The 20,015-nt window shown below is 38.2% G+C and overlaps 1 protein-coding gene across 7 annotated transcripts in view; it reads left to right on the forward strand.

Annotated features, from left to right (window-relative positions):
• Positions 1–20,015, forward strand: part of PDE1C (phosphodiesterase 1C) — a 513,888-nt gene that overhangs the window by 449,899 nt on the left and 43,974 nt on the right. For all 7 annotated transcript variants that reach the window (XM_086693111.1, XM_025929475.2, XM_086693124.1 and 4 more), the window contains exons 16-17: positions 4,932–5,162; positions 11,863–11,940. In XM_086693111.1, coding sequence (XP_086549237.1) covers positions 4,932–5,162; positions 11,863–11,940 — 309 coding nt within the window. The remainder of the gene's footprint in view (positions 1–4,931; positions 5,163–11,862; positions 11,941–20,015) is intronic.

Below are 20,015 nucleotides of genomic sequence, written 5' to 3' on the forward strand. Positions count from 1 at the left end.
CAAATGCTGATTTACGGAATTTTTATTTATTTCCTACATAATCACTGTTTTTGTTGAAATACTATGAGATTTTTAATCTAGGTGATTATAAGTAGATTATTATTTTATAATTAACTTAACCTTTAATATTATTTGTAATATTTGCATCAAGTTTTATATGTATTAAACAATTATTTCCATTGAACACTAAGATTTACTAGTTTTATTGCACATCATTAATATATTTCCTTATTCCTAAGTTTCAACGTTTTTTATTTTATTTTTGGGACAGAGAGAGACAGAGCATGAACGGGGGAGGGGCAGAGAGAGAGGGAGACACAGAATCGGAAACAGGCCCCGGGCTCCGAGCCATCAGCCCAGAGCCCGACGCGGGGCTCGAACTCACGAACCGCGAGATCGTGACCTGGCTGAAGTCGGACGCTTAACCGACTGCGCCACCCAGGCGCCCCCCTAAGTTTCTAATATTAGTTGAATTTTTCTATCAGTTGAATCACTTTTTGGCTTCAGTTTTTATTTTTTTTTATTTTTTTTTTTTTTAATTTTTTTTTTCAACGTTTATTTATTTTGGGGACAGAGAGAGACAGAGCATGAACGGGGGAAGGGCAGAGAGAGAGGGAGACACAGAATCGGAAACAGGCTCCAGGCTCTGAGCCATCAGCCCAGAGCCTGACGCGGGGCTCGAACTCACGGACCGCGAGATCGTGACCTGGCTGAAGTCGGACGCTTAACCGACTGCGCCACCCAGGCGCCCCGAGGCTTCAGTTTTTAAAAGGTGAAAGATTTATGCAATCTGAAGAGAAACCAGAGCATTTGGCTTCAGTTTTTAGAAAGATCCTGTGTGAACACCTTCTGGGTCCTTAGATAGCTGGAGATATTTTTCTGTTGTTTTTGTGTACAACTAAGAGTTAACTATTCAAAATTCATATAGTATTTTGGTTGTTTTTCAGTTTCCTTTTCTCTCTCTCTCTGTGGGTAGTTTAAGAAGGCAATTCAGAAAATTTTACCAAGGGATAACTAGTGCAATACCATTTTTAACCAAGAGACTACAAACCATTATTCAGAAAGGGAGATGAAATGAAATCAATGTAGTTCTCCCAGAATGCATAGCATGCAGCGTGGGATAGGACCAGCTCTAAGGAGGAGCAAGATTTGTGGCTCATGAGGGCCCTGCTCTGCTTTGCTCTACCTTTACTCATTAGCTGCTGGTTTGGGCCATTTTCATAATGAGTCAAATCACCACAGATATCCTGAAATGGGAAGCAAAAGGAAATGAAATTGAACTATGGCATTTGCTTCCCACTAGTCTAGAAGCCTACGAGTGCCATGGATGCTAAATCTAAGACCTGACAAGTTAAATCTATATATATTATCGTTGGAACCTTATAGCACAAATTAATTGTGCGCTAGTCTACTTTTTCTCTTTGTAGGAAAGGTTTATGTATCTTGTATGTCTGAAAATATATGAGAATCTCTTTACAGTGGCACAAACATACCTTCTGCTGATTTTTTTTTTTCTTAGTTATATGTTTGCTTGTTTTTGTCTACTTATTTTGAGTAGTATCACTGGGTGCTGATAGCTGATCACACTCATTTCAGTTATTTCACAGAATCATGAAGAGACGGGAGTAGAGTGGTGAAGTGGAAGAACATGGCAAAGCCACGTGCTGGAACACAGTTGCCACAGGGACAGGAGTCATATAGTAGGGCAGGCTGCCTGGGATCTGATTGTAATGGCATAAGAGCTGCCATTCATTAATTCAAACATCAATTGACCGCCGTCAGCTGTAGTTGAGCAAAAATGGATTTGTTTCTGAAATGTACCTTCTCCCAGTTTTTATTTTTCCTTGCTAGATTTCCATAGAAAATTGTTCTGACTCAGTTGTCAAATAAATTTTTCTTGCTCACACATTTTATGCTCTTCTGTAGCAAACCAGAATTTAACACCTTCAGTTTTTATCAGTTGCTTTTGACTTGTGGATATTTTGAATGTTGAAAGTTTGCCACAGATTCAGTGGGGATTCTGTGAGGGGACCATAAATTATTTAACCTGCTACCTGAATGTGAGTGAATTCCCCTCCCCCTCACTTTTCCTCTCTATATAGTAAGTACAGTCATCTTTTTTACTCACCTGTATTTAGTGGTTAAGGAAACCAACATTTGTCAAATGGCTAACTCTTTCAAGATAGGACTTTAGAGTTTGTATGCTTTCTGTATTTTACACAGGTCTAGATTACAGATGGAATATGTACAAGTCAGGTTTATTGGCAGATTGGGCAAATCATACCCATTGTGTGCATTTTCACTTAGTTAACGAATACTCCATGAGCGTCTTCTATGTGCCAGGCTCTGGGAATTCAGTGATGGCGATGACATTTGACTTCTGTCTCTCGGGCACTATGCGAGGGTGAGAGGAAGTCTGGGCAAACATTCCAGGGGGCCTCCTGTGATCCTGTAGTCCACTGAGAATGCCATTTCACTATTTTCTGCAGGGGCATCTTCTTACTCTTTAGTTGTACTTTTCTGTAGAAGTCAGAAGAGATATCATACTCTATATGTGCATAATTAAGTTATTTTGTAAAGAAATCTTTCCTCGCCTTTTCATTGTAAAGTATAAATGCATCCTCTTGGGAAGTAGAATGTCAGGAAATAGTGAATGGCAAACATTTAAAATTTAAATGAGTGCTCATCAATCCTGATTGCATGTTAGAATCATCTGGAGAGCATTTAAAATATCCTATTCTTGCCCCTCTCCCTCCAGAATACGATTTAATTTGTCTGGGGTGACACCAAGGCATTGAGTTGGATAGGTGGATAGATGAATCAATGAAAAGAGTAATAAAAACTTCATAATATATTAAGGAGGACATTGAAGCCAGGCAAATCTAGGGGCGGGAGAAGCCTAATGAAGCCAGAGATCATCGACATCCACAAAATACAATACAGTTCAATGACATGTGAACCTGGATCAGATTTGGGCTTTGTGCTCTTAACCAGGTAAAACAGGGGAAACAACCACTCTGGTGGTCACTCTGGTGACCATTAGATTAAAAACCAACTTGTCGTCTGTGAAAGCTTAACCAGGTAAAACAGGGGAAACAACCACTCTGGTGGTCACTCTGGTGACCATTAGATTAAAAACAAACTTGTTGTCTGTGAAAGCTAGCTTTTTCAGGACCAACACTAACCAAGGGAAATCAAGAGGACCCCTGATAATAATGAGGTGTAGGATATTTTTAACATATCTAGATTTAAAAAATGAAATAATGTTTTCTATAATGGATGGCACAATCTGGAAAGCCTTTTTAGTCAGTTGAATGCTAAACGGGGTGAGCCTCTACCCTAAGGGATGATTGGTCTCTGTTAGGTGTGTGTCACTTTCTGCAACCAAGTGCCACTTTATTGCCTCCAAGGCCCCCGCATGATCTCAATTCTGCATGTCCTTGGCCATTTGACCACATCATCTGTCACTAACCTCTTCTAAACTTGTGTTAGCCATACTGACTAACTCAATATCCCTTGAACATTCTACACTCATTCCTACCTCATGGCCTTGACATTTTTAAATTCCTCTATCTTATATGCCATTTCCCCTAATTATTGCACAGCCAGCAATTCATGACAAAGAATCTGGTCAAATAGCACTTTCTTTACCTCCTGATGTAATGCCACCTCCCTCCTTTATGTTTATTGTGTTCCATCATATTATTTTGCTTAACCATTTTTGTAAAACCCTTTCACCACCTGAAATTACCTTAGTGACTTGTTTACTTAATTATGATCTTTTCTATTTCATAATTCTTACGTGCTGCTACATTCCCAGCACCTAAAATGGTGCTTGACACTGTAGCTATTCAATAAACTATCAGTTGAATGAGCCAATCTATCTTTTCATGAATACTTGACCATATGTAATTATGCCATGTTTTTGATGAAACACAGAACCAGATCCTTTCATAGTAAGCAGAATTGGAAATACAGCTGACATCCTGTCACTAAAGGGGAAGATACAGACCAGGATACCTGGCCAAACGAAAGGCCACCTCTAATCTTGTGGACAGTTTGAAGACCTGTGTTTTGTAAGGCCTAATTATCCTCTTCCTACTTTAAAAATTTTTTTTAATGTTTATTTATTTTTGAGAGAGACAGAGACAGAATGTGAGTAGGTTAGGGGCAGAGAGAGAGGGAGACACAGAATCCGAAGCAGGCTCCAGGCTCTGAGCTGTCAGCACAGAGCCTGGTGTGGGGCTTGAACTCACGAGCTGTGAGATCATAACCTGAGCCTAAGTCGGACGCTCAACCGACTGAGCCACCGAGGCACCCCATCCTCATCCTACTTTTAAATTCACAGTGACCTGAAACTGTACTGTTCTAGTGGCAATTATTTTTCCTGTCTTTCTGTTTTGTAATCAGTTGTTTATGTTTAAACTCCAGATCCTAAACAGATCTACATGAAACTCCAATTTTTACAGTGGCACAGGAGAGTTTTGTAATGTACCTGAGCCTTGACTTCACTTCCATAAAATATGGTTTTAGTAATAATAGCTACTGCTTAAAGGTATTTTGAGAATGTAAGGAAGTATTCCTTGAAAAGCACTTAGCATAATACCTGGCATAGAGGACACACTCAAGAGAAGTCACTGACGATAATATTGAAGATGCCAATTATAATCTTGATTTATTAATTATCATTATCCTTATTATTATTATTTTCTCCCTGCCCTCCCTTATAATCCACTGATTTCACAAATGACATCACCATGAACCAATTTTATTGGTTTCCTGAATATACACACTAATCTGATGTGAATTAACCAAAAATATACCCCAAACACTCAGTGCAAAGGCTTGGTTTTGTTCAAAGAGGCAATTTCCCTAATAGTGTGACCTCTTTTTATCTTTTCTGTGCCTTTCCTAACTTGCCCTGGGTACAGAGGAGAAGGCCAAGAAGGAAGCAGAGGAAAAAGCTCGCCTGGCCGCGGAGGAGAAGCAAAAGGAAATGGAAGCCAAAAGCCAGGCTGAAGAAGGCGCGGCTGGCAAAGCTGAGAAAAAGACATCTGGAGAAGCTAAGAATCAAGTCAATGGAACTCGCACAAACAAAAGCGACAACCCTCGTGGGAAAAATTCCAAAGCTGAGAAGTCCTCAGGAGAAAAACAACAGAATGGTGAGTACAGTTTCACCGGTGAAAGGCTCTTTTTGGGGTGCTGATGACGTGATGAATGGAAACTGGCCAACAACCACACCCGTGAGGACGGCTCTCAGGACAGGGCTTCTGTGGTCTTCCAGCTGCTGCTGATCACACCTCACTGGGCCGTGGACCCCATTAGGATCCCATCAAAAGCAGCCAGAGCCTTGCTTGAGCCATTCTTTCTGGGGAGATTTATACCTTCCAGGCCTTTCCCAGCTGTTCTGGAGACTCTGGCCAGTGCCTGCCTATCCACTGGGGAAATACCTGTTAACAATCCCAGCACATTCCTGAGGGCTTATTGCCCAGATGGGTGGACTGGAAAATCAGTCTTCCATATATACTATCCCTTTAGTAGGCAGGGCTGGGGCCCTGGTCTATCTAGGGTCTGTTCCTATAGTATGTGTCTGGCCATCTGTAGGTGAATAAGTATATACATTAGGGTGACCACCTTGCCCGGGACTGAGGGGCTTCCTGCATGCAGAGCTTTAGGTTTAAAATTTTTTTTTTTTTTAATTTTTTTTTTTTAACGTTTATTTATTTTTTTGGGACAGAGAGAGACAGAGCATGAACGGGGGAGGGGCAGAGAGAGAGGGAGACACAGAATCAGAAACAGGCTCCAGGCTCTGAGCCATCAGCCCAGAGCCCGACGCGGGGCTCGAACTCACGGACCGCGAGATCGTGACCTGGCTGAAGTCGGACGCTTAACCGACTGCGCCACCCAGGCGCCCCTAAAATTTTTTTTAATGTTTATTTTTGAGAGAGAGAAAGAGAGACAGAGAGAGCGAGCATGAATCAGGGAGGGGCAGAGAGAGGGAGACACAGAATCCAAAGCAGGCTCCAGGCTCTGAGCTGTCAGCACAGAGCCTGACGTGGGGCTCGAACTCGTGAACCACGAGATCATGACCTGAGCTGAAGTCAGATGCTCAACAGACTGGGCCACCCAGGTGCCCCAGAACTTTAGGTTTTAAGACCAGAAAAGTACCAGGATGATCTGGATGATTGTACTTACTGTTGATGATTTCTTAATATTTACGGCAACAGATATTTATTGGTTAATAACTATGTGCGAAGCACTGTGGTTGGCACTGAGAATTTAGAAATGGAAAAGCCATAGGAAGTCCCCAATCTCATAGGGGTATGAACATCCTCAGAAGTGATTCCGAGCTAGTAACAGTAGTAGCATGGCTGATAAAATGCCCAAGGATCATGTCAAAAAAGAGACATTAGCTTTGTTGCATCTGGGGATTGTGGAATGGAGAAATGTCACAGAAAACTTCAGGAGGTGGTGATGCCTGAGCTTTGCTTTAAATGCTGAAGTTTGCTGGTCGGATGGGAGACTGGGACTTCTTAGACAGAGGGAGCAAGATGAGCTGAGGCACAAGGGCATGGAGTTGGTTACCTTCTTCAGGGAAGAGCAGGAAGTTCAGAGTCTCTGGAGCTGTCAAATGCCAGGTTGTGGCAAGGTAGTTTTGCAGTCAGACAGACCTGGATTCAAGTTACAGCTGTGCCTCTCACTTCTAAGTGGCCATGGCCAGGTTACTTAACCTTCTCCTGTCTCTGTAAAATGTGTGTAATAATATCTGCTCACAGCAAGGACCACTTGTGAGCTTCCAGTAATGATAATGATAGCAAAAAACAATTACAGCAATAGAACAAACTAGGATTTATTGACTATACACCAGATGCTGTTTTTTTTTTAATGTTTATTTATTTTTGAGAGAGAGAAAGAGAGAGACAGAGAGTATGCATGTGCACGAGCAGGGGAGGTGCAGAGAAAGAGAGACATAGAATCTGAAGCAGGCTCCAGGCTCTGAGCTGTCAGCACAGAACCCAACATGGGGCTCGAACCCACAAACCACGGAATTATGACCTGAGCCAAAGTCAGACACTTAACCGACTAAGCCACCCAGGTGCACCTACATCAGATGCTGTGTTAAGTCCTCTCTTTATGTATGTATTCTCTTACCTGCTTTATAGGGCCATACTATAGCTATTATGTATGCTACATAGCCTGAGTAAATGAGAAATATATAGAAGGTGCTTAGCACGACACTCTCCAGTTATTTTTATAATGAACATATATAACATGTAGAATCAGAAAACAGTATTTTAATACATATGATAATGATGATAGCTCATATCATGTTTCAAGAATTTTACATAAATTCCCTCAGGTAACCTCTTGACCACCAGAGGAGGTAGAGAAGGCCTTTATCCACTTGTCCAGACCCTCAGCAGCCTGGTTCTAGAGACTGCTCATAGCTCGTTTGTTTTGTATTCAGGTGCATCATGGTCCAGAAAATATGTTCAACTTTATAAGAATTTATGATATACCTGTTGGAGTTTTAGAGGGCAGTGCGAAAGACCCCATCTCATCCACTCCTGAGGTCAGAACCAACTAAGAGAGAGATACCAGAATCAAAAAGTCCATGATCAAAATATTAGCTCTGCTGCAACTAGAATTGAATTGGAAAATGTGATCTTGGTCTGCTGAGCACATGGGCTACGTCACACATCTGCCCTGAGCTGAGCTTAGCCAACCAGACACTGGCAGAGCAGACAGGACTAGGACCACCACCCCTGCCTCCCGCCACCACCCCAGCATCCTAGCACCCCAGCAGGCTGCTTCTGGAGTGGCTGAAAAGGTGTATGTTTTGTGGAAAACACATCTCAAAGGGAGTTGGGAACCAGAGAAATGGGTGGCTGGGCTGAGCTTTGCATTCTCAAACTCCTCCTTCTAGATGAGTCTCTCCTTCCCAAAGGAGGAATATGTAAGGGCTCCTGAGAGAGGCAAGATGTATTTCTTCCCTATTTGTTTGTCTTTTAGGAAAGTGGGTAAAAAAATGGCTTTCCCTTAATAAACATAGTTATTGTAATATCTCTAACATTTAATGAATGCTTAACATCTGCCAGACATTGTACATGAGATTTTATCTACATTTAAAAATGCTAACGACTCTGGAGGTACATACCTCGTTCCCATTTTACAGATGAGGAAACTGAAAGTCAGAGAGGTTAAATCACTTTCTTAAGGTCAAGAAACCACTAAGTAGAGATTTCAGGTCAAATTCAGATCCGAGTCCAAATTTTATATTTCATAATCAGCATGTCCCTACTATTTGCAAGTTTTGGCACTACTGGGGAGAACAGGAAATCAAAAATATTGAGGCTCAGTGGAGGTCCACAAGAAGCTTATGATCTGTTTATTCCCGGGATTGGCACACTTTTTCTGTAAAAGACCAGATAGTGAATAGTGTAGGCTTTGGGAGCTATGCAGTCCCTGTTACACCTGCTTAACACTCCTGTTTTAGTGCAAGCAGCTACAGCTAACATATAAACAAATCGGCATGGCCATATTCCAATAAAACTTTATTTATGAAAATTCAAGTTTCAATCCTATACAATTTTCAAACATCATTAAATATTCTTCCCTTTTTTCAACCATTTAATAATGTAAAAACTATTCTTAGTTTGTAAGCCATGTAAGACCAGGTACTGGGGCCATGTTTGGCCCATGGGCCATAGTTTACCAATCCCAGGTCTGGTCAGGGAGAGAAACCAATGAACATAAACATGCCAGTCATAGAAATGGTTATGAATTTTATGAAATGGGTACAAACAAATACCCAGAGAGGGCAAAGATGGCAGTAATTTATTTTGAAGACTGTAAGAGGGAGAGCCTGAAAGGAACAAACAGGAGCCCAAGTTTTCAGCTAGGCTGGGTTGGTTTCACAACTGTGTTTATTTCCCAAAGTAATCAACAGTCTACCATTTCCCTTAAAAATTAAGTATTAAATAAGAGATGGGAAAATAAGTCAATTTTGAGCAATAATAAGAAAGGCTAATGATGGTTTGAGACTGTGTTACAGGAGCCTAATTAAAATGATTTATAACTGCGCAGAAAGGCTCTTTTGTTTCCCCTGTTTATTGAATAACAGCTCACATCAGCCATTACTCCATATACAACCCATGGGAAATTACCTAATGGGTTATGTTCAAGGAACATCATCAAACAAACATGTGTCACTTTCCCAGCGCCCTTCTTTGTGGTCACCCAAGATACTTCCAGGATAGAACTGAAGGATTTTGGTTAAGTGGGGTTCTGGAGGTGTGGTCCTTTTCAGCAACTATGAGATCCCCTAAGCTCTGGTCTCCATCAAGGTACTTTCTCTATCAGCCTCCCCAACCCTGACTGAGGAGAAGCCAGGCTGCCACAAGCTGCTGGCTAGAATCCAGCAAATTGAACCCCTGCTGCTGACTTCTGGAAGACATCCTGGTCTTTTGCTGCAGCTGTACCTAAATCTCCAGTCCAGGGAAACCCTGAAGGCATAAAGCATTGTGCATTAGGGGTGTGAAGGCTCATTTGGGAAAGGAAGATCATTTTTCTGCAGGGAATTCATTTGACCACAGGGCTTAAGATCCTTGAATCTATCTCTGGCATCCTTAAAACAGGAAGAAGCCAGTATTTGAACTGTTTCATGGAACCTCCAAAGGAATCCTCTCTTTGGCCATTTATGGTGGTAAAGGGTGGTGACCGTTTCCTTCACTTGAACTCCTCCTGCTTACACTGTGGCTAAAGTTGACCTTTTTCCTCAATCCCTTCAGCCAATTCATCCCATTCAGAATTAAGAGGAAACTTGGAGAATTTACTGACTCCCAACTTAATTTAGGATTTGTCGAATTTTATTGAAAATACATTGTTAATGTATCACAACCCAAAATGGTCTTGAGTTTTCCTTATGTAATCATTTCTTTCTAAATCTGTAGACCAAAGGCATTTAGAAATGGCAACAGTGAACAGAAGCCCGAAATCAGAAAGTTACACTTCATAGGGAAGTTGCAAGATACAGTAGTTGAGAGCTTAGCCTCTAGAATCAGACCCATCTATGTATACTGTAGTAAATTACTTTATCCATGCCTTAGGTTCCAGAGCCATAAAATGGAGATGACAATATGAGTTTCATGTCAATTCTTCACAAGTCGGTTTAAACAAAATCACTTTGTAGAAAGATCAATTGGCCATTTATGCAAAAACTATTAGTCGAATGGCTTAAACCAGATCCACGGTAGCCAACAGGAGCAGTTGTGCTGCCAGAAGGAGACACATATGCAAGGTTATGGGCATACACAGTGCACTGTGTTCAACAAAGCTGGGCCAACCAGTATATGACAGAGTGGCTGCAGGGAAGTTAGAAGAAAACTCAGACTTGGAAAACCTCTTCAATCATTTGATGAGTTTGCTATTCTGCAGATTGATCCTTTAGTGAATTAATCTTTGATGAATTTATCTACTTTCAATAGTAGTACCTTCATAGGGGTTGTTACAAGAATTTAATGAAATGACGCATGCAAAGCATTTGGCACACTGCCTGGCACAAAGAAAGCAAAAAGAGATAGGACCCTGCTCACTTCTTCCTGGTTGTAATTATTCTTAGGGTCTTTTCCCTTCAATAGTACCAGTATTTTAGTTGTAATCTATTCTGGGTTTTATGCAGGCTACAACAGAAAGATGCCATCAGTAAGACTGTAAGAAAAAATTCCAAAACTTGAGAATAAGGCTGGGGGAAAGGGTGCCATGTCCTTTCAATGTCACACTGGCATACTGTTGAACACACATGCCCAGGGATTAATTATCTTAGACAGGGGTCAGCAGACTTTTTTTGCGTAGACCCAGCCAGTAACTATTCCTGGTTTTGCGTGTCTCTCTTGCAACCATACAGCTCCTACCACTATAGCATGAAAGCAGCCACAGACAATATATAAATGACTGTTTCCAAAAAAACCTTTCTTTCCAGATTGGCCCATGAGCTATCGTTTGATGACCCTGGCTGTGGGAGAACATGACTATGTCTAACTTTGTCATTTACTATTTGACTCAAGCCTAGGTGCTCTGAAGTTCTATGCTAACTTACAGATTTTTGACTGTTAGAGGAGATAACCCCCCGAAGGTTTTGATTTTATTGTACGACATAACCAGTTTTATTTCCAACACAACCGTCTTATTTTAACGGTTTTATAAAATGCCTATAAATACCCATTTCCTTAAATGCCCTTGAATACCATCCTCGCTGTCTCTCTGGTTCCTTCATAAATGAATTAAGTAAGTGTTTGACACGTGTTTATTGTACATTTGTTTGCGTAGTGTTTTTTAACATTTACGAATCATGTTTCAACAAGCTCATTACTTAGAATACTATTTATAGCTCTGTTTTACAGTAACAATTGTCATTGAGTGAAGGACTAGATGATTTATTCAATACCTTAAATACATTTGTCCTTATATTATGTCTATAAAGTAGTTATTATTATCCCCATTTTGCAGATGAGGAAACTGAAGCATATAGAAGTTAAATAGCTATTACCTGGTATAACTTACATTTGACTTAAGTTTTTCTTCACTCCACAGCCTAATAATAAAGCTGAACTGCCTTTCTTGGAAAATAAACATTCTTGGATTAAGCAAACATTGTTTAACAGGAGCTTTGTCTTAGTTTCTGTATTGTAATCTAATTTTTGAGGCCTAATATGTGGCTATAAAAGATATTTACATTCAGACATGTACCCCCTCGTGACTAAACTTATGCACTTCTTTTTCCTCTACTTACCTTGACAAGTTTAAGGATATTTATAACTTCCCTTTTAGCTATATACTGTTTGTCATGTTTATTACTTTCAGGTGACTTGAAAGATGGTAAAAATAAGACCGACAGGAAGGATCAATCCAATGTCGGAAATGATTCAAAGAAAACAGATGGTAAGAACATAATTTCCATTATACTTTTCCATAAAGTGTGCAATTTAATGCAATTTGTTAGAATTACACCTAAAATTGAAATCATGGTTGTCAATATATTCTTATATTATACCCTAAAAAAACCACTTCACTACATTTAACGAGTAGTCTATCCCTTTTTCGATAATTTACAGATGATTGTTTTATCTCTTCCTCCCCACCATTCTTTCTTCATCATAAATACATTCTCTACTCTCGCTTTATCACTTGCCATTTTTTTCATTTTAACTTTAAAGTTGACTGTGGACTTGATGATTAGAATGGAATACAAGTCTTTGCGAAATGTGCAGTATAAATGGGAAATGCTCCATGTTTTCAGTTTTCATATTTTTTCTTTTAATGAGGAATTACTAGTTTCAGTAAAAACAGATACCTGTTCAGTGTTATCACTATGTTGGGAAACCCACCTATTGGAGAACATACAGAGTGTAGAAAGCAGTTTGGTCAGCGAGAATAAGTCTTAAAGGCAAGCTTTGGATGGCAATCTCAACCAAACAGATTAGAATGAAGCTATCTTGTGATATGCTCCATGGATGCCGCTCTTACTTTTCACAAAGAGCATTCTACTCTTTCCAAAACCTGAAAGTTCAGATTATATTATCCTTCAGACTTTGTATTGTCCTACTGAGAAAACTGTTCTTGCCTTATATAGAAATCTACTATTTCAGTTGTGACATGGGCTTATTCCTTGTGGCTCCTTCGTACATGTACATGGTTTTGTTAGAGTCCCAAACTCTCTTTGATTCACACTTGCCTGCACCGAATGCTACCTTGGTTCTAATGTCATTGAAGAACAAATATGGGTATTCAGACTGAGAAATAAGAAGAAATTTGAACACAACTCCTCACATATCTATTAAAAAGGAAGCAACCTCTAGCTTTTGTCTCTAAGTCACTGTGACAGGCTTTCTTTACTCGTATGTGTGAAATCAGTTCTCAAGTCTTTTCTTTTAAGTTCATTCAAATAATTCACTCCAGGTGTCTTATCACATAATACCTAGGGAGCACCCATGTGCAGTTTTTCACCAGATTGTTTATGCAAATGGAAACCATGTACCTAATAAAAATACTCTCCTTGAAGATTGTGACTAAGACATGAATTACACGGAGACAAAACAGAATTCAAAATGACTGTCTCTTAGTCAGACTCTGTTATGGGTAAAGTTTGTTGCCACATATCATTAAACCCAAGTCAAGGTAACACAAGCCAGAAAGTGTGCAGTGGAGGAGAATGGTGTTAGATATTAACCCAGCACCTGGACACCAGGCCCATCCTGCATCCAGTGAGTAGCCCATATGAACTCCTATAGCGTAAAACTGAAGAATAAACTAAGTCCCAAATCTTTCACATCAGGTCTTGTTGCATTTTTATATTGTGCTAAAATATCTGCTATGACGTTGTCATGCAGGCATTGTGAATTAAATTTTATTACCTGCAATAAGCCCTTCTATTTTACTTGTGTCCTTTATAACTGAATTGTCCCCAAGTATTTAAATAATTAAACAGCTTTTTTAAAAGGAGGGTATGAGGGGAGGCACCTGGGTGGCTCAGTCAGTTGAGCATCCGACTTCAGCTCAGGTCATGATCTCGTGGTCTGTGCGTTCGAGCCCTGCTTCGGGCTCTGTGCTGACAGCTCAGAGCCTGGAGCCTGCTTTGGATTCTGGGTCTCCCTCTCTATCTCTCCCCCACTCATGCTCTGTCTCTCCCTCTGTCAAAAATAAATAAACATTAAAAATTTTTTTTGAAAAAGGAGGGTATGGGAAGGAGTGAATAGACACTATGTTCTATTGAACAAATAAATGTAAAACTTGATTTTTTAATGGGTGAAATTCTTGAGCCCATAGCCCTAATTCAGTGAATAGGGTAAAGTAAGTAAAGAAGAGACATTTTCTGATATCTACCCCTTTTTCCCTCTATAACTCTTAACTTTCCACTGCTTCACATGGAGTCAAGTGTGTCCCTACACTAGCAAGTTTGTATACAAACTTGGACGTGAACAACTTTGTATTTTAATTTCACTGATGTGCTAGCATGACATCAGTCATTATCACTGCTTTGGTATCATAAGAACATAGGTCATTGGGTTTTAGTTACTTGTGCTATCTTAGCCAAAAATCTTTACCAGGACTAAAGCTCTTCTTGGTGGCATGAGTGGAAAAGAAATTGATTGGTCTCATTTATCTCTTCCTCTTTGCTCATCAAAACTCTCTACTTTAGATTTTTTTTAAATGATAGGTAGATCAGTGGGTACATTGACTTTTAAAAACTAGCATACATTTTGAACATTTCTTTTTAATAGATCCTATTACATTTGATGACCAGAGGGAGTCAATTTAACTATTTTTAATGCCCCTACCCCTCATATAACCCCTGGGAACCAGTGGTGACAGCTCTAATTGTTGAGAAGAAGTATCCAAGCACAATTCAGTGCCCAGTATGATCAAACCCACTGTGGTTTGAAGTTTCAACATTGTACGCATTCAGAAAGAAACCTGATGAAAACTGGACCACAGTTGGTTAATCCCATACGCTTTGAGCTGAGGCACACACAGAAGGAAGGGGTGTGTGCTGAAAGAGTAAATTACATCCTGGCACAGTGAACACATTGCAGTTGTACATTATCTCTGTCAGGCTGCTGAGGTACTATTTAGAATCCTGCAGCACTAATTTTCAAACTGACTTCAAAGAATGAATGTTCTTTGAAAATACCTTGTTTACCCTAAGGGAGAAATGTGCTAACATAAAAAGATCTGGGCCTCTGAGCCAAGATTCTCCCAGGGCCTAAACTTTACAGGGTCACTAGAAGAGTAGGATGCAAATGAATGAATGATTTTCAGTGTGTTTTTAGTCATGTTTGAAACAGCATAGCCTCTTGGGCCTGCCATAATTTTTTATAGTTGCCCAGAAATATGAACTTGCCCTTAACTTTGTCTGATTACATTAACAGAGATATAAGAGATAGCCACGATTTGTGTCTCTCAAAAGATTGATTATAATTGGGCCCTACAGGGTTATTTGCCAAATTCCAGAAAAAAAGTTCAGCAGGAATTTCTCCTTCACTGAATGTTCTAGAAATTGGAATGTTTAAAGGTGTTCATGAAATTTAAAAATCAATTGTGTAGAGTGAGAAGTGTGGACAAAGACTATCTATGGACCTCTGCTTCTGCCAAAGAGGACTAATAAGAATTAGATTTACCCTTTCACCTGAAATAATAATAATAATAATAATAATAATAATAATAATAATAAAAGACAACTTCTATGGAAGAATATGTTTTCAAGACACTGGACATTAAGAAATGAAGAACAGTGATCTCCAAGAAATAGGAAACAAATGAAATAAACCCTATGATTGTTCCAACTTACTCCTGAGAGGGTTTCCAGGCAGAATAAGGAGGGGGAACCCTGGCAGATGTGATGGATTCCTTGAGTTGAAGAGTTGAATAAAGGATCCAGGGAGAGCCATGGTGGCTAAAGTTAACAAGATAAAGTACCAGAGAGGAGAGAGCTGTAGAGATATAGAGCTCCAGAGATCTAAACAGTATACATCAAGGTACTGATTGACCAATAAAGATAGGAAGGTACCTGAGATCAGGAAAGAACCATTCAACTTAAGGATTAGAGGGAATGGTCCTGATGTTCATACTTCATATAATGCGGGAAAAGTGCCCATTCCCACTAACCAGCCTTGAATATCTCATAATTTAAAGGGATTTGAGTAGAATACTCCTAATAGTCTTGTTTTATTAGTAGGGGAGTAATTAGCTGTAGGCTAAATGATGATTTGGTCTCACCTAACAAGCCTTGAAAATAAGACATAAAAGAATCAAAGTGTTTTCAAATTACTGCATCCCAGAGTAAAGTTTATGGATATATATAGGAATATAAAAATATACAGTACCCAAAAGGTAAAATCCACAATGTCCAATATCCAATAAAAAATTATTAGACATGCAAAGAAGCAAGAAAATATGAGAGAGACAGAAACAATTGGAACCAACCCAGAACTGAAACAAGTTACAATAGCAGACAAGACCATTAAAGCTGTTCTTATAACTAAAGCCCATATGTATGGAAGTTGACTAGAGACATGGGAGATATAAAGAAGGCAAAATCAAACTTCTAGAGATGAACACTACAATGTATGATGTGGAAAACACACTGGATGGTATTGGCCAAATAACATTGGATGAGATTAGTAATAAATACAATGCATGAGATTAGACATTGCAGAAGAAAAGACTAGTGAAAAACTATCCAAAATGAGACAACAAAAAAATTGTAAAGAGCATCAGTGAATTGTAGGACATCTTCAACAGCCTAATGTATGTGTAACTGGAGTCCCTAACATAAAGAATAGAGAAAGGAGGGAAGAAAAATATTTGGTGAAGTAATGGCCAAAATTTTGCCAAATGATGAAAACTATAAATCCACAGACTCAAGAAGCTTGGTAAAGCCCAAGCACAAAAAAATATGAAGAAAATTACACCAAAACATGTCATAATCAAATTATTCAAAAGCAGTAATGAAGAGAAAATTAAAAAAAAAAAATAGGTAGCGGAATAAAAAAAATCATGTACAATTGAACAACGGTAAGAATAACTATAGATTTCTTATCAGAAACAATGCAAGTGAGAAGACAATGGAGCAATGTCTTTAACATGCTGACAGAAAAAAAGAATTCAACTAAGAATTCTAAAACCAGCAAAAATACCTTTCATGTATAAAAGCTGAAAGAATTCACCAGTAGACCCACACTATAAGAAATGTTAATGAGAGGCAGTAGGATAACTATGTCAGTTACAAATATGAGCCTGAACAAAAGAATGAGGTACACAAAAAATGGTAACTAGACGGATAAATATACAAGATTTTTTCATATCATTTCAAGCTCTTAAAGATCGTTGACTATTTGAACAAAATAATCAAAATAATAATAACACCTTTGATATATAACATATACAAATGAAATGTATGACAACAATAGCATAAAAAGCTGGGAAGGGAGAAATGGAAGTATACTATTGTGAAGTTCTAATATACATGAAGTGATGTAATATCATTTGAAGGTAGATTGAGATAAATTAAAAGATATACTATAAACTGTAAAGCAATTAAAATAACAAAACAGACATATAGATAGTAAGCCAACAAAAGAGATAAAATGGAATCATAAAAATATTTAATCCAGGAGAAGGTAAAAAAAAAAAAAACTGTAAGAAGGGAACAAAGAACATATGAAATGAATAGAAAACAAATAGCAAGATCATAGACTTAAAACTAAGCTGATATCAGGTATGACATTAAATGTGAATGGCCTATGCACCCCAATAAAAAGGCAGAGATTTTCAGATTCTAAGACCCAATTATATTCTGTCTTTATATAAAAAAGACAAAATATCCCAAAGGTAAAACGATGGAAATTGGTTTTAAAATTGGTTCTAAAAAAAAAAAAAAATTGAATGGCTGCATTAATATCTTACAAAACAGATTTTTTAAAAAAATTTATTTAAAAAAATTTTAATGTTTATTTATTTTTGAGAGACAGAGACAGGGCATGAGTGGGGAAGGAGCAGAGAGACAGGGAGGCACAGAATCTGAAGCAGGCTCCGGGCTCTGAGCTGTCAGCACAGAGCCCGATGCGGGGCTTGAACTCCTGAACCATAAGATCATGACCTGAGCTGAAGTCGGATGCTTAACTGACTGAGCCACCCAGGCACCCCCTAAAAAATTTGTTTTTAAGAGCGTGCAAGCAGGAGAGGGGCAGAGAGAGGGGAGCAGAAGATCTGAAGCAGGCTCTGCACTGATATGTTGACAGAAGCAAGCCCGATGTGGGGCTTGAAGTCACAAACTGCAATATCGTGACCTGGGCCGAAGTCGGACACTCAACCCACTGAGCCACCTGGGTGCCCCTGACAAAGTAGATTTCTTGCAAACATTATCATAAGAGATCAAGAAGTTCATTGCATGATAAAGTTGTCCATTTATCAGGAGGATATTATAATCCTTTATACTTATGCACTAAAATACATAAAATGAACTGCAAAAAAATTTTAATCTATAATTTTATTTAGAGACATTACTATTCCTCTCTCAATTATTGATAGAATAAATAGATATAGAATCAGCAAGGAAAGGGAGATTTGAGCAACACTACCAACAAACTTTACCTAATTGGCATCCATAGAACACCCAACAATAGAGAATACACATTCTTTTCAAGTGAACACAGAACATTTATCAATATAGACCAGATTGTGAGTTATAAAACAAGTCCGAATAAATTGAAAAGGATCCAAGTCATGCAAAGTATGTTTACAGGTCATAGTGAAATTAAATAGGTGTATTTATGTTATTTTATTATCTTTTTTAATATTTGTGGAATATGTAATGACATAATCTATTTTTTTTATATTGGTAATTTGTTTATTTTTCTCTTTTTTCCCAGACCAGTCTGGCTAGAGGATAAGTTTTACTAATTATTGTCACTAATATTCCCCATTGTTATTCTGTTTTTATTTCATTGATTTCTTATCTTTATTATTTTTTTCTTCTGCTTACTTTTGGGTTGAGTTTGCCTTATTTTCTAGTTTCTTAAGGTGGAAATTAATGTCACTGATTTGAGATCTTTTTTTTATCTGTAACGTAGGCATTAAGTGCTATAAATTTCTCTTCAGGTACCACTTTAGTAGTATGCCAAAAAGTTTTACATGTTGCATTTGTATTCACATTTAGTTCTAAATACTTTATAATTTCCATTCTGATTTCTACATTTATTTAAGAGCTATTTAGATGTGTACTCTTTAGTTCCAAATACTGGGGGGTTTTCTAGAGATAGTGGAAATGTAAGTCCTCTCCAAATTGTTTACAGATTAATGCCAATTAATCCCAATTAAAGTCCTAGCAGGTGTTTGTTTGTTTGTTTGTTTGTTTGTTTGGTAGAAATTGACAAGCCAATTCTAAAATTTACATGGAAAATGCAAAACAGCCAAAGTAGAGAAAGCAACTTGGAGAAAGAAGGGAAACGTTGAAGGACTAAAAAGGTAGACCTTGTTTCAAGACTTACAATAAAGCCATAGTAATTAAGGTAGCATAATATTAGCATCAAGATAGACAAATGCGTGAATAGAATAGACTAGAGAGTCCAGAAATAGATCCACATGTATATGGACAACTTATTATTTCTCCATGGAGAAAGGTAGTCATTAACAAATGGTGATGGAACAATTATATATTCATATGCAAAGTAATTATCTCCTATGTTTCACATCATATGCAAACATTAATTTAAAATAGATCATAAACCCAAATTTAAAATATAAAACTGTAAAACTTATGGTTAAAAAAACAGGAGAAACTCTTTGTGATCTCAGGTTAGGCGAAGATTTCCTGGTTTGACAACAAAAGTACAAACCATAAAAGAACAAATTGATAAATTATACTTTATCAAAATTAAAAACTTCTGCTCTTCAGAAGCCTCTATTAAGAGAATGAAAAGATGGCCCACAGACGGAGGGAGAATATTTGCAAAGCCTATATGTGTTAAAGGGAGTTGTACCAAAATATATAACGAAACTTCAAAGTTCAATAATAAGAAAATAAATAACTTAATGAAAAACATGCAAAAGATCTAAACATTTCACAAGAAGAGATGTACATCTAGCAAATAAGTACACTAGGAGATCATAGACACCAGTAGGAAATGTAAATTAAAAACCAAATTAAAAACCATATTGATAGGAAACAAAACAAAACTTATATGTCGGGAGATGGTTTTACACTTGTATATTATATTCACCTAATAATTTCTTAGCTCTCTACTTCACTTTGCCAGTCAGGACACAACTTTGTCAGCTCATTGCCTTATAGCCATGTTCTTTGCATATTTCTTAGGTTGTTCACATTCTCTTTATGATCCCGGTGCAGAAAATATAAAAGGCAATAGAGCCAATATTCCTGTTTGTTTTTGTAGAACTACTACTTGTGATTAAAAAGTTTGTTGTGTACATTAAAGCAATTTGCCTGTGATTTTATT

Source organism: Puma concolor, chromosome A2 (assembly GCF_028749965.1).
Source record: "Puma concolor isolate L17-30 chromosome A2, mPumCon1.1.hap2, whole genome shotgun sequence".
Classification (NCBI taxonomy): domain Eukaryota; kingdom Metazoa; phylum Chordata; class Mammalia; order Carnivora; family Felidae; genus Puma; species Puma concolor.